Source organism: Erinaceus europaeus, chromosome 15, assembly GCF_950295315.1.
Source record: "Erinaceus europaeus chromosome 15, mEriEur2.1, whole genome shotgun sequence".
Taxonomy (NCBI): Eukaryota; Metazoa; Chordata; class Mammalia; order Eulipotyphla; family Erinaceidae; genus Erinaceus; species Erinaceus europaeus.
This window is the reverse complement of record NC_080176.1, coordinates 63,491,729-63,505,590: the sequence shown is the minus strand read 5'-3', so window position 1 is coordinate 63,505,590 and position 13,862 is coordinate 63,491,729. Positions and strand designations below refer to the sequence as shown.

Sequence of the window (13,862 nt, the reverse complement as noted above, 5' to 3'; positions counted from 1 at the left end):
TCTGAGGGACTCGGATTAGACGACGGAAGGACCCAGGTGCCAATGAGAGACTGAGGTTCCAGGGAGGGTCTGGTACAAGTGATGGGCCACTCCCCCAAACCTGTCCCCTGAACACCATTCTGTACTCCCTCTTAGGGGGTGCAGCCGGCCCAGGGCACTCTGGTGGCTGATCTGGACACTGGGGAGCAGAAGGCCAGTCTAAAACACAGATCTGCTCCTTGGACGAGACTCTGCCTCTCTGACTTTCCTTTCTCCCATCGGTGACATAGGGGTGAGATATCCTGGGCTGCTGGGAGGCCAGAGTGACAGCACAGGGCTGGCAGGAGAGTAAGAGCCACCAGGAGCCTGGAGGAGGTCTTTGGAGCCAGGGTCACTTGTGACAATCTGCACCTGCCACTGACATTGCAATCTGGGGGTGAGGCTTGGGGAGTGAGTGTCTGGCAGGGCTGAGCCCTTGATCTGTGGGGTCAGGACTGAGTTAACCTGCAGGACACCTGGCTGGTGTCAGAGTATTGCTTGATAACACACACACACACACACACACACACACACACACTGGGCCATGTGACCCAGCATTTCCAGTCTGGGCATCTATTACAGGGAATTAGAAACAGGGACTGAAATACACCCCTATATCTGAACAGTCACTGCAGTGCTGTTTGCACTAGGCAAAGGGTGAGAGCAACCCATATGTCCTCCAGCAGGCAAGCGGGTAAATGACTTGAGGTCTGTCTGTACTGAGCAGTCAGAAGACATGCAGTAGCGACACGTGCTGCAATGGTGCTGAGTGCAAACAGTCAGGCACAGAGATGCCACGTGACTATGTAACCACCTAGAATAAGTAACTTCACAGAAACAGAAAGCAGGTGCAGGTGGGAAGGGAAAGGAAGGCTTAATGGGCCTGGGGTCTCTGCCGGGGCACTAAAAAGTGTGAAATTGGGGCTGGGTGGTGGCACACACTATAGCAAACACACATTTCCATGCACAAGGACCTGGGGTTCAAGCTGCCAGTCCCCACCTGATTCACAAGCAATGGGGCCGTGCTGCACGTCTCGCTCTCGCTTTCCTACTTCCCTCTTAATTTCTCTCTGTCTCCATTGAATATGTATTTTAAAAGCTTTTTTTAAAAACCTTTTTTTTAAAAGCTTAAAATTTAAAAACACAGGATTTGTCTGTGTGAGGCCCTGGGAACAGTTCTAGGAGGGGTCTTCCTCTGAAATCAGCTCCCAATGTGGTCCCCAGCAGACAGCACGGATGCCTCCCTGCCCCACTGCAACCATGCCTGTCCCCACCCCTGCCCCTTACCCTTCTCGGTTGATGTGTGGCAGAGGCTGCTTGGGCACGTGTCGGAGCTTCCTGTGGAACTGAGTGAAGTCTAGCTTTTCAGGCTGCAGATCCCAAGTGGCACCACTAGAGGGCAAGGGAGAGAAACAGGAGGCATGAGGGAGACAGGTCCAGTTAAGGAAGTGTCCTCAGAAAGAGGTAAACCTGACACAAGTCGAACCTGAAATGGAATTGGAGTATTACACCAAAGTAAAAGACTCTGGGGTGGGAGGGTGGGTGGGGAGAATACAGGTCCATGAAAAATGATGAATGAAATAGTGGGGGTTGTATTGTTAAATGGGAATCTGGGGAATGTTATGCATGTAAAAAAAAAAAAAAAAGGAAGAAGAAGTAGAAACGCAAAGCAGAAATTGACTGAGTTTGGAGTATGGCACCAAAGTAAGAAAGCAGAAGTACACTAGAGTTTGCAGTGAGTACCTCCCTAATACTTCCTCTCCACTTTTCCAAGCTTTGGGTCCAGGATTGCTCAACAATTTGTTTGGCTTTGTATGTTAACTCTCTTTTCAGTCACCAGGTTCCAGATGCCATCAGGATGCCGGCCAGACTTCCCTGGATTGAAGACCCCACCAATGTGTCCTGGAGCTCAGCTTCCCCAGAGCCCCACCCTACCAGGGAAAGAGAGAGGCAGACTGGGAGTATGGACCGACCAATCAACGCCCATGTTCAGCGGGGAAGCAATTACAGAAGCCAGACCTTCTACCTTCTGCAACCCTCAATCACCCTGGGTCCATGCTCCCAGAGGGATAGAGAATAGGAAAGCTATCAGGGGAGGGGGTGGGATATGGAGATTGGGCGGTGGGAATTGTGTGGAGTTGTACCCCTCCTACCCTATGGTTTTGTTAATTAATCCTTTCTTAAATAAAAAAAAAAAACTTAAAAAAAAAAAAGAGGTAAACCTGAGAGAACGATGCAACCACCAAGTCTAGCAGGAACCCCTCACTCAGAATGGAGCTCGAGGTGCCAGCTATGTGCCCACAGACAGTAGGGCAGATGGAGGCCTGCCAAGTCTTCATTTCTCTTCAGCCTATTTATTGTACAATAAAATACAAGTGTGAGCTCATGTTTACTCTAAAACCCTTTAGAGGCTTTTTGTGTGTTTGTTTCATTTTTTCCTTTTTCTTCATCAACAATGGAGAGAGGCTGGGGGAAGGAGGCCATAAACATCACTAGAGTCTCTAATGGTGGCACAAAATGGTGGCCAGGCAACTCTGAGGTACAGAAAGCGCATCATAGATGAAGTAGGAAGCAGGGTCTCTTAAGTTCCAGTCCCAGCAGACCCACAGCTCCAGCCAGGGCTGTGTCTGAGGCACAGCCAGAGTTGGCCAACTCCATGGCCAGGGGCAGAACAGTCACCGCCGTCCATGGCCAGAGCCTGAGGTCTTCCCTCCCCATAGGAGAGGGCATATGGCCAATATATCCTTCCAACATGGCCTATCATGAATCTTCTGGAGTCTGAGACACAGACAGTATCTGCTTCTCTCCAGAATGTCTCTCCATCCTGTGACCTCAGGTGGGAGGGGTGAGTCTAGGGGCATCTCTCCCTCTCTTCACCAGTGCAGGACCCTTGAGTTGGGAACCCGGCCACACTCCACAGCCCCAGGCATGAGGAGCCTACCTGAAGGAGTCAAAGGTGTTGGCAGCCCAGATATCTGTGCCCAGCATGTCCAGAGAGCTGTCTTTGCTGCCATTCTGGAAGGGATGAGAATGAAAGAGAGTGGCGTTACTTGCTTGGCCGGGACACAGGGAACAAGAAGGTGGGAGGTCTCCCTGAGGTCCAGTCCCCACAGGGCTGGAGGAGGGTTTCTCCTTGTCCCTTTTGGGTGATCATCCTGGGACTAGAGTGAAAGTCCCATCCGCTGCAAACAGGAAGAGTCGTGAGGTTAACACAAAACAAAACAAAACAAAAACATAAATCAAGCATACGATTTTGTTTCTGGGTCAGCAAAGTGTTATATTGGGTAGAGTATATGCCTTGAAATCCTAAAGCTTTGAGTTTTAAGCCTGTCACTGCATGTCACAAACTAGTGCTCTGGTCTCTCAAAGCAAAATGAAATCAAATGAAAACAATGTTCATTGGGGACTGGTAACACACCTCCTGAGAGAAGCCCACATGTCTGTCTGTCTGTCTGTCTTTCACACTCAAGCAAATGAAATAAAATTAAAAATCTTGCTTCTACAGCAACTGTCCAGCCCGCCCCTTATCATGTGAAGATCACTTTTCCCATCAGAACAGTGATGCAAAGTATCTCTCTTTCTCTAACTTCTAAGCCTTTATACTTTATTTTCATTCATTTCTCTATATTTTTAATTAAAATATCCCGGGTTATCCCGGGGGCTTCAGTGCTGCCACTACAAATCCACTATTACTGCAGCCATCTGTTTCTTTTCCTTTTTAAAAAAATTAGATAGAAAAGAGAGAAAGTGAGAGGGTCGGGGTGAGATACAGACAGAGAGATAGACAGACACCTGTAGCCCTACTTCACCGCTAGCGAAGCTTCCCCTGTGCAGGTGGGAAGCAGGGTTCGAGCCTGAGTCCTTATGCATGGTAATGTGTGCACTCAGCCGGGTACACTCACGAAAAACATGTCTCTGATATCTGATTACTGTAAAAAATGGCGACTAATCCCTAGCACTGCAAAAACGGTATCATCTGTTTTCCATCTATACCATGCCTCGGCCTCGCGTGAGCTTAATGTGCAGCTTGGCGATACGAGAATCCGGCATGAAGCCCAGCCAGTCTATGTTGGTGTTACTCTCGATCGCACTCTGTCATTTCACAAACATCTCATAAAAACTGCAGCAAAGGTGGGCGCGAGGAATCACATCATTGCAAGACTGGCCAGCTCCTCAAGGGGCGCGAGCGCTTCCACACTACGATCATCATCTCTGGCATTATGCTATTCCACTGCAGAATACTGTGCCCCAGTATGGTTCCGTAGCCCCCATGTCCACCTGGTCGATTCCAAATTATATTCCTCCATGAGGATAATTTCTGGAACCATCCGTTCCACCCCGGTTCCATGGCTGCCAGTTCTTAGCAACATCGCCCCGCCAGATATTCGTCGGGATGCGGCATCATCTAAGTTCATTTCCCACGTCTACACCCGACCGGACCTGCCAATATACGCGGATATCTTCGCCCACCCTGTCCAACGCTTGACGTCTCGTCACCCAATCTGGTCCCCTATGCCTACACTGAACTTCTCTGTTCCAGTCTCTTGGAAACAGAGCTGGCAGTCAGCTGAGGTAAAGAACAAACACCTCATCACAGACCCCTGCAAGCGTCAACCCGGCTTTGACCTAGCACGTTATGATTGGGCTCTCCTCAATCGCTATCGAACAGGCCATGGCCGGTGCGCCGCTATGTTCCATCGCTGGGGAGCCAGAGACGACCCGAACTGCCCCTGTGGCTACAGACAGACTATGTCCCACATAGTCAACGACTGCCACCTCTCCAGATTCAAAGGAGGTCTCGAAACTTTACATCAGGCTCAACCTGACGCTGTTGACTGGCTACGGAAGAAGGGCAAACGCTAGAAGAAGAAGCCAGGTACACCACCACCCAGCCCCACCCTCGGCCCTTCACACTCTGACAGGCCCCACTTCAGTGGGCTGCTGCCCAGTCACTGCTTCGCTAGAAGCAAGTTCAGTCTCCACAGGGACATTCTAACCCTTGACTGCAACTAGCTTTTCTCCTCAGAGGCCAAACTAGTCACACGCACACACACACACACACACGCACGCATACACACATGGCCTACTTTAGACACTGCCAACCAGTTCCACATTCGGCCTTGTAACTGGAGGAGTTCCAGTCACACACAGCTCTCCCCTCACACTCAGTCCCAGGCTCTGTGTCTAAAAAGCTAACTCACAGATTAGGATGTCAGGATCCACCTACTACTCTAGGATTAGAGGTCCCTCAAGAGTGAGGATGGTCACAGGACACGAAAACACTAATTAAAAGGGACTTATGCACCCCCATGTTCATAGCTGCATTATTCACAATCACCAAAGAGTGCAAGCAGCCTAAATGCCCATCCACATATAGATGACTTGCTAAAGAAGTTTTGGAATATATATTCCATGGAATACCACTGTGCAACTTAAAAAGATAATATAGTTGTCCTTTGGAACAAAATGGATAGAACTGGAAGTGTTTATGCTTAGCAAAACAAGAGATAAATAGTTTCATTCTCAATAGTTTCATATGTAGAATCTAGGGAACTGGAAAAAGAAGAGGAAGGGGAGGGGGATGGGGGATGAGAGGGTGGAGGGGAGGGGGAGAGGGAAGGGGAGAGGGAGAGGAAAATGAAGAAGAAACCAAACCATCTCTAAGGCTTCCTGAGAACTATGATGTAATGTTAATGTTGGGAGCATGGGGACACAGAACTTTGGTGGCGTGTATGGTGTGGAACTGTAGACTTGAACAACATAATCTTATAACCAACCCACTATTAAATTCCTTATCATTTTTTTTTTTTTTTTAGTGATGGATGGGCAGTGGAGAGATGAGAAGGTCACAGTTTCTTCTTCTTCTAGCATTTGCCCTTCTTCCGTAGCCAGTCAACAGCGTCAGGTTGAGCCTGATGTAAAGTTTCGAGACCTCCTTTGAATCTGGAGAGGTGGCAGTCGTTGACTATGTGGGTCATAGTCTGTCTGTAGCCACAGGGGCAGTTCGGGTCGTCTCTGGCTCCCCAGCGATGGAACATAGCGGCGCACCGGCCATGGCCTGTTCGATAGCGATTGAGGAGGGCCCGATCATAACGTGCTAGGTCAAAGCCGGGTTGACGCTTGCAGGGGTCTGTGATGAGGTGTTTGTTCTTTACCTCAGCTGACTGCCAGCTCTGTTTCCAAGAGTCTGGAAGAGAGAAGTTCAGTGTAGGCGTAAGGGACCAGATTGGGTGACGAGACGTCAAGCGTTGGACAGGGTGGGCGAAGATATCCGCGTATATTGGCAGGTCCGGTCGAGCGTAGACGTGGGAAATGAACTTAGATGATGCCGCATCCCGACGAATATCTGGCGGGGCGATGTTGCTAAGAACTGGCAGCCATGGAACCGGGGTGGAACGGATGGTTCCAGAAATTACCCTCATGGAGGAATATAATTTGGAATCGACCAAGTGGACATGGTCACAGTGAACCCCAGGAACAGAGCAGCTTGCAGAGATGCATGCAATTCCCCTCAAGGCCTCTGGAGGGCAGCATAGACAGTATATGCATCTCCCTGGCAGCTGAGGCGCAGTCTCCACCCTTGCTAAGGAAAAGGTCTTGATGTGCTGGTCTGCAGGCCCCTGTAGTGGGTGGGGCCAGGCGGCACACAGAGGGCAGAACCCTCTGGCTTGGAAAGGTACCTGGGCCTGTTTGAACTCAGACCCCAGACCCTCTGAGCAGGCGTAGCCTCCCTGGCAGGGGGACCCTGGGGATCTCTTGGGGTCCCTCTGGCTGACAGGTGGGAAAGAGTGACAGATGAAGAAGACACCTGGGCCAGGGGCCAGGGCAGTGGGTGGGCACACGGGCCTGTGTCTCCAGCCTCAGGGCACACAGACTGTGCACAGCCTCTCACCTGTCCCCACGCTGCTTCCAGCAACGCAGGGCCGGTCTTCCTCAGCTGATGAGGAGGGTTCAAATGCTATGTCTTAGTTCTTTGATTCCTTATTTATTTGTTGTTGTCATCATCAGGGCATCGCCGTCACTCCAGGCTGACTTTTTCAGAAAGAAAAGAGAGAGACAACAACACTGAAGTTTCCTTCAGAGTATTGGGGGCCAGGCTCCAACCTGGGTCATACGCATGGCAAAGGCAGGAAAACTATGCAAGTGAGCTATTTTTCTGGCTCTAAATTATTTCTCTCTCTCTCTCTCTGTGTGTGTGTGTTTGTGTGTGAGAGAGAGAGAGACAGAGGGAGACAGAGAGAGAGAGAGAGAGAGAGAGAGATCCCAAAGCAGTGCCTTTCACGATATGCCTGCCACTTGATGTCTGTCCTTAGAAGCTGAACCCTGCAAGGTGTATGCTCTCCCACCAGGCCACACCTTGCCTCCAGAATTGGAATTTAAGTGCCAGGAAACTCAGAGAGGCTGGTTCCCTGCCATCCAAAAGAGAGAGAAGAATCAGTGACTCAGGAGAAGTGTCAGGGTCTGACTTCTTATGTCCTAGACTGCAACCTTCAAACCTGGGAAGCCACAGACAGACAGATACACACACACACACACACACACCCACACACACACACACACTCCCACCCTCCAGCCCCCAGCCCCCAACCCCCACCCCCCTTTTAGTACTTGGATTGGTCAGAGGACTTATAGGAACAAGGAACCTGTTTAGAGCAAATGGACCCTCTTAATGCAGTCTGGTTTCTGGAACTTCACAGTAGGGACTAGATCCACCTCTCCCTCCAAGGCTCCTGACTTCTCACTCAAGCTCCTCCCTGAGAAGCCACAGGGAGGTGACGACACCAGGACAGAGGAGGCCTGGGCAGGGCTCTTCCCCAGACCCAGTAGCCTCATCTCATGGCTGCAGAAGCCCCGCCTTCTGGCACATGGGTGGGGCTGTTAACGTGGCTCAGAAAGCCCTGCTGTGAGGTGAGGGGCACTGAGGCCCTGTGAGGCTCCACTTTGGGCCACTGTATTTGCAAAAAAAAAAAAGTATAGGCAGAAAAAATAGTACATTATTCTTATTCTTATTATTTTTTTCCTCCTCCAGGGTTATTGCTGGGCTCGGTGCCTGCACCATGAATCCACCGCTCCTGGAGGCCATTTTTCCCCCCTTTTGTTGCCCTTGTTGTAGCCTCATTGTGGTTTTGATTATTGCCCTTGTTGATGCAATTCGTTGTTGGATAGGAGAGAAATGGAGAGAGGAGAGGAAGACAGAGAAGGGGAGAGAAAGATAGACACCTGCAGACCTGCTTCACCGCCTGTGAAGTGACTCCCCTGCAGGTGGGGAGCCGGGGGCTCGAACCGGGATCCTTACGCCGGTCCCTGCGCTTAGCGCCACATGCGCTTAACCCACTGCGCCACCGCCAGACCCCCTATTCTTATTATTTTTAATTACCACCAGAGTTATCATTGGAGCTCAGTGTTGGCACTACAAATCCACTGCTCCTGCAGCCATGATTTTCCCCATTTCATTTCTTTTTTTCTTTTATAAATATTTATTTATTTATTCCCTTTTGTTGCCCTTGTTGTTTTATTGTTGTAGTTATTGTTGTTGTCATTGTTGGATAGGACAGAGAGAAATGGAGAGAGGAGGGGAAGACAGAGGGGGAGAGAAATACCTGCAGACCTGCTTCACCACCTGTGAAGAGACTCCCCTCTAGGTAGGGAGCCGGGGGCTTGAACCGGGATCCTTGCTCCGGTCCTTGCGCTTTGTGCCACGTGCACTTAACCCACTGTGCTACCACCCGACCCCCTCATTTCTTTTTTTCTTTATTTGATAGGACTGAGAGAAATTGAGAGGGGAAGGGGAGATAAAGGAGAAAGACAGACACTTGCAGACCTGTTTCACAGCTCATGAAGTGTCCCCTTTGTAGGTGGTGGTCGGGGGCTTGAACCTGGGTCCTTGTACATAGTAATGTGTGTGCTCAACTGCCCAGCCACTAATAAATTACATTATTGGCAGAACTTCTCTCTTTATTGACTTTTTTAATATTTTTTCAAAAAAACTTTCTATTAGTGATCAAGATTGTAAGATAACAGGTATAATTCCATATAGTTCTGACCACCAGAGTTTCATGTTCCATGCCCCCCACTGGAAACTTCTCTATTCTTTATCCCTCTGGGAATATATACCAAAATTCTCTATGTGGTGTAGAAGGAGGCTTTTGATGGGTGTCAACTCTTTAGGAAGATGACAGTATGGTGAACATTATTTCCCCATCGTCTTTGGCCAGAAATCCATCCTACGCTTTATAACCCAGAGCATTCTGCAGATGGAGGATTCCTTAGAACCCCTTTTGGGAAATGGTCATCGAATACCATGTGGATTCTCTTCCCTAATGAGTCTGTGTGCTCTTCTGTGAGGAGAACCCCGGCTTTACTTCTTGCTGCATTTCCCTGCCCACCCTCCCACCACCCTGTGGTTTCTTTCTTTCTTTTTTTAAAAAAATTTTTTAATATTTATTTTATTTATTCCCTTTTGTTGCCCTTGTTGTTTTATTGTTGTAGTTATTATTGTTGTCATTGTTGGATAGGACAGAGAGAAATGGAGAGAGGAGGGGAAGAGAGAGGGAGAGAGAAAGACAGACACCTGCAGACCTGCTTCACCGCCTGTGAAGCGACTCCCCTGCAGGTGGGGAGCCGGGGTTCGAACCGGGATCCTTATGCCGGTCCTTGTGCTTTGCGCCACCTGCACTTAACCCACTGCCTGTGGTTTCTTTCTTAGCAAGCACTTGGTGGCCTGGCACTGAGAGTTCTCTCACAAACCACCCTGGCTCCCTCAAGAACGTTCTCCAGTCTGTATTTCTACGGTGGCCACGATGTTTCTCTGAGCCCTGGGCCCGCAGCCAGCCTGTATCCACCTCCCAGGCTGCCCAGTGCCAAGGTTCTGAGCAGGCTTCTCACAGACAATTCCCCTTTCAGTGAGTCACACTTCTCCCGAGCACTTAAACCACTGCTGTCTGTCACAATAGCCCCTTTTATTGATGACTCGGGTGGGGGGGGTGGGCTATGGCAGGGTGAGCCCGCTGCTGGCAAGACAGACTACAGGCCAGATGAGACAGAAGCAGCCAGTGCCCAGAGGGAGACTGCAATCACCCGCAAGGGGGCCCTGGGAGTATCCGGCGACCCCCAGCTCCCAGGAGGGCAGGCCCCAGATGATGGTGACAGGACACAGAGTCACTGTCATCTCAGACCAGGCAGCCTTGAGGACGTGATGCCTGATACAGAACTGGGAAGCAGACGGCACCCCATTGTCCTTGTTTCATGGAAAGGGGAGGGACTGAAGCTCTGAGAACATGTCCATGTTTACAGACAGGTTTCCTGCTCAGGGTGGTAACAAGGCAGCTCAGGGGTCCTGCTCTGCACCACGGCACTGTGTATCTCTAATCTCTGTCACCCATATGCCTCCTGGGCCTGCTGCAGTGGTTCCTTATGCAGCCACCTGCCCATCCTCTGCAACCCAGAGTCCATTTCCATTGAAAAGAAATCTGCTCCAACCCTCCCTTTGATTCCTTCAGGGAGCATTCTGTTGGTGTGTGTGTGTGTGTGTGTGTGTGTGTGTGTGTGTGTGTGTGTGTGTGTGTGTTCAGCACCACGGACAGCCCTCCATTGCTGATAGCAAAGACCCTGGCAGACCCCCCAATATTTGAGTCCTCCCTACAAGAGAAGGATCTTGGAAGCAGAAGGGCAGCCTCCTGGGGCTACCAGCTGAGTTCAGAAGCAGCCACGGTCTCACCTCTTGCTCTGGAATTTCTTTCTATATGCTCAGTCCATCCTGTCCCTTTTCCCACAATGCCTTTGAGCTAAGACCCCCCCAAAAAAGTCAGGAGAGGTGGAAGAGAATGTCTCAGTTCTGCAGCCTCTAAGTCAACTTGCTCTGCCTGCTCTGCTAGCCAGGGTCTGTGACTAAGGATGCAAATGACCATGTTATCTGAGCTGCCCCACCAGGCCACAGCAGGCCACACTTCTCACTGGCTGCCTGCTCGGAGTCTGTTGACAGAACAAGAGCCCACTCAGCCTTCCCTGGTCCCCCAAACTGCCCCCTGCCCAATACAGAGAAAGGATGTGATGTTCTCAGCTTCCTCACCTGGCCTCACCAAACTGCTCCGCCCCTTTTTGGCCTCTATATGGTCTGGTTCCCCCCCACATCACCAATAGATAAACAAATAAATCTTTTTAAAAGCGCCATACTAGATTCTAATGAAGAAAAATCTTAAAATTACTTAGGTTATTATTTTTTTAAATGTTTATTTATTTATTTATTTTTAATGAAAGGCATATAGAAAAAGACACAGAGTGAGACAGAGAGAAAGACAGAGAGGAGAAGAGACAGAGAGAGAGCAGAGCACTGTTCAGCTCTGGCTTATGGTGGTGCTAAGGATTGAACCTAGACCTTCAGAGCTTCAGGCATGAAAGTCTTTTGCAGAATCATTAAGCTATCTCCTTAACCCCCTTAGAGTTACTTTAAAAACCAACCTTCATTTTAGATAACTGCAGATTCATAACTCACCGTAAGAAACAACACAGACAAATCCTACAGAACCTTTAACAAGTTTCCATCTTGAAAGTCTAGTTCAGGGGCTGGACGGTAGCGCGGCGAGTTAAGCGCACATGGCGCAAAGTGCAAAGACTGGTGTAAGGATCCCAGTTCGAGCCCCCTGTTCCCCACCTGCAGTGGGGTCACTTCACAAGTGATGAAGCAGGTCTTCAGGTGTCTATCTTTCTCTCCCCCTCTCTGTCTCGATTTCTCTCTGTCCTATCCAACAACAATGACAGCAATAACAACAACGAGAAACAACAAGGGCAACAAAAGGAAAAAAAAAGTCTAGTTCACTGTCTCATCTGGGATATGACGCTGATATAGTCAAGATACAGAGCAGGCTAGGACTCCTCCCTCAGCCACACTTAGCCATCCTCTTAATTTGTCCCCTTCCCTGGGCCCTGGGAAGTGCTAATCATTTCCCCATTTCAGTAATCTGTCCATTTTCAATGATGCTACATATATGGAATCATGGAGCAAGGAACCCAGGAAAACTCACTTTCTCTTTTCCTGTCTTTTTTAGATAGAGAAGAGAAGCAGAAGCGGGGGGGGGGGCAGCACTGAAGCTTCCTGGGGGTGGTGGTGGGGCCATGTGGCAAAGCAGCCAGCCTGAGACTGGCTTTCTTCCACTTAGCACAATTTTGTATCTTCATCCACAAGGCAGCAGGTGCCAGTAGCTGAGTCCTTTTTGTTGCTGAGTGTCACTGTTCGCCTGGTGGCGGACATCTGGGTGGTTTCCAGTTTGGGGCTATTGGCAGCCAAGTGGCTACAAATATCGGAGGCAGGTTTCTGTGTGAACATACGCTCTTCTTCCTCTGGGATCAACACCCAGGAGTGCCACTGCTGATCACATGCTGTCTGCAGGTTGAGTTTTCCAGTTGCCAACCTGTTCTCCAGAGTGGTTGTCCCACGATAAGTCCCCACCAGGCAGGTATGAACAGACCGACATCTCCGTGTCTTTACTGCATTTGATACTATCACTATATATATTTTAAATAGGGCATTTTGATAGGCAAATATAGTAATCTCTCTGTAATCTCATTTGCATTCCTTTAAAGGCTACTGATAGCAAACACCTTTTCATGTGTTGGTTTACATATCCTCTTCACTGAAAGTCACCTGTCTGCTTTCTTTTTTAAATAAAAATTCTAAAAAGATCTCTAGTGACTTTTAAAAAAACTTATTCTATTTACCTTATATTTGATAGGACAGAGAGAAGTTGGGAGTTTAGAGAGATAGAAGAGAGAGAGAGAGAGAGAGACAACTGCAGCCCTGCTTCACCACTCATGAAGTTTCCTCCCTGCAGGTGGGGACCAGGGCCTTGAACAAGTGTCCTTGTACATGGTGATGTGTGTGCTTAACCGAGTGCACCACCACCCCAATCCCTTTAGTCTCTTTTCTTTTTTTTTTAAGTATTTATTTATTTATTCCTTTTGTTGCCCTTGTTTTATTGTTGTAATTATTACTGTTGTTGTTATTGATGTCATTGTTGGATAGGACAGAGAGAAATGGAGAGAGGAGGGGAAGACAGAGAGGGAGAGAGAAAGACAGACACCTGCAGACCTGCTTCACCACTTGTGAAGCGACTCCCCTGCAGGTGGGGAGCCGGAGGCTCGAACTGGGATCCTTACACCGGTCCTTGCGCTTTGTGCCATGTGCGCTTAACCTGCTGCGCTACCGCCCGACTCCCTTTTGTCTGTTTTCTAAGTGAACTAACTACCTTTGACGTTTTTGATGGTTCTTGACATAATCTAGGTTCCAGCCCCTTGTCAGACATGTTTTTGAAAATATTTTTCCCTCAATTCTACATCTTTTTCACCTGGTTTCCCACCAGAGTAGAAGACCTTACTTTTTCTTTTCCTTTCCCTCCCAGAGCACTGCTCAGCTCTGGCTTATGGTAGTGCTGGGGATTGAACCTGGAACCTCAAAGGCATGAGTATGTTGTATAATCACTATGCTCTCTCCCAAGAAGGCTTTAATGTTTTATCAAGACCAACATCACATCTTAGTGTTGCCACCTATAACTGTCTCTCCTGTTAGAATCTTCTGGTTCTTGATATAACACAATTTTCTATTGCAACTGGGACATTTCTGTGTCATGTGTTGTGACTGACTCCTCTGTCTGAACTGCCTTTCAGAGCTACCACTCCAGCAGAGGAAGGAATCACAGCTTCACATCTACTGGGAGTGTGTGTGTGGGGGGGGAATCCCAGGTGTGCACACTGGAAGGGGGTGCTTACACCCCCACACAATCTCCATTAGCCCTGGATGGGTGACTGCTTACCACAGTGGGAAACAGTGGGATCCCCACTCTGATACAACT

General features: G+C 49.1%; 1 protein-coding gene across 3 annotated transcripts in view; it reads right to left on the bottom strand.

Moving 5' to 3' along the window:
• Positions 1-13,862, bottom strand: part of CTIF (cap binding complex dependent translation initiation factor) — a 273,319-nt gene that overhangs the window by 171,679 nt on the left and 87,778 nt on the right. For 2 of the 3 annotated variants that reach the window (XM_060173850.1, XM_060173851.1), the window contains exons 4-5: positions 2,960-3,033; positions 1,306-1,410 (exon numbers count right to left, since the gene is read on the bottom strand). In XM_060173850.1, the coding sequence (XP_060029833.1) occupies positions 1,306-1,410; positions 2,960-3,033 (179 nt within the window). The remainder of the gene's footprint in view (positions 1-1,305; positions 1,411-2,959; positions 3,034-13,862) is intronic. The other variant, XM_060173852.1, reaches the window with a different exon arrangement.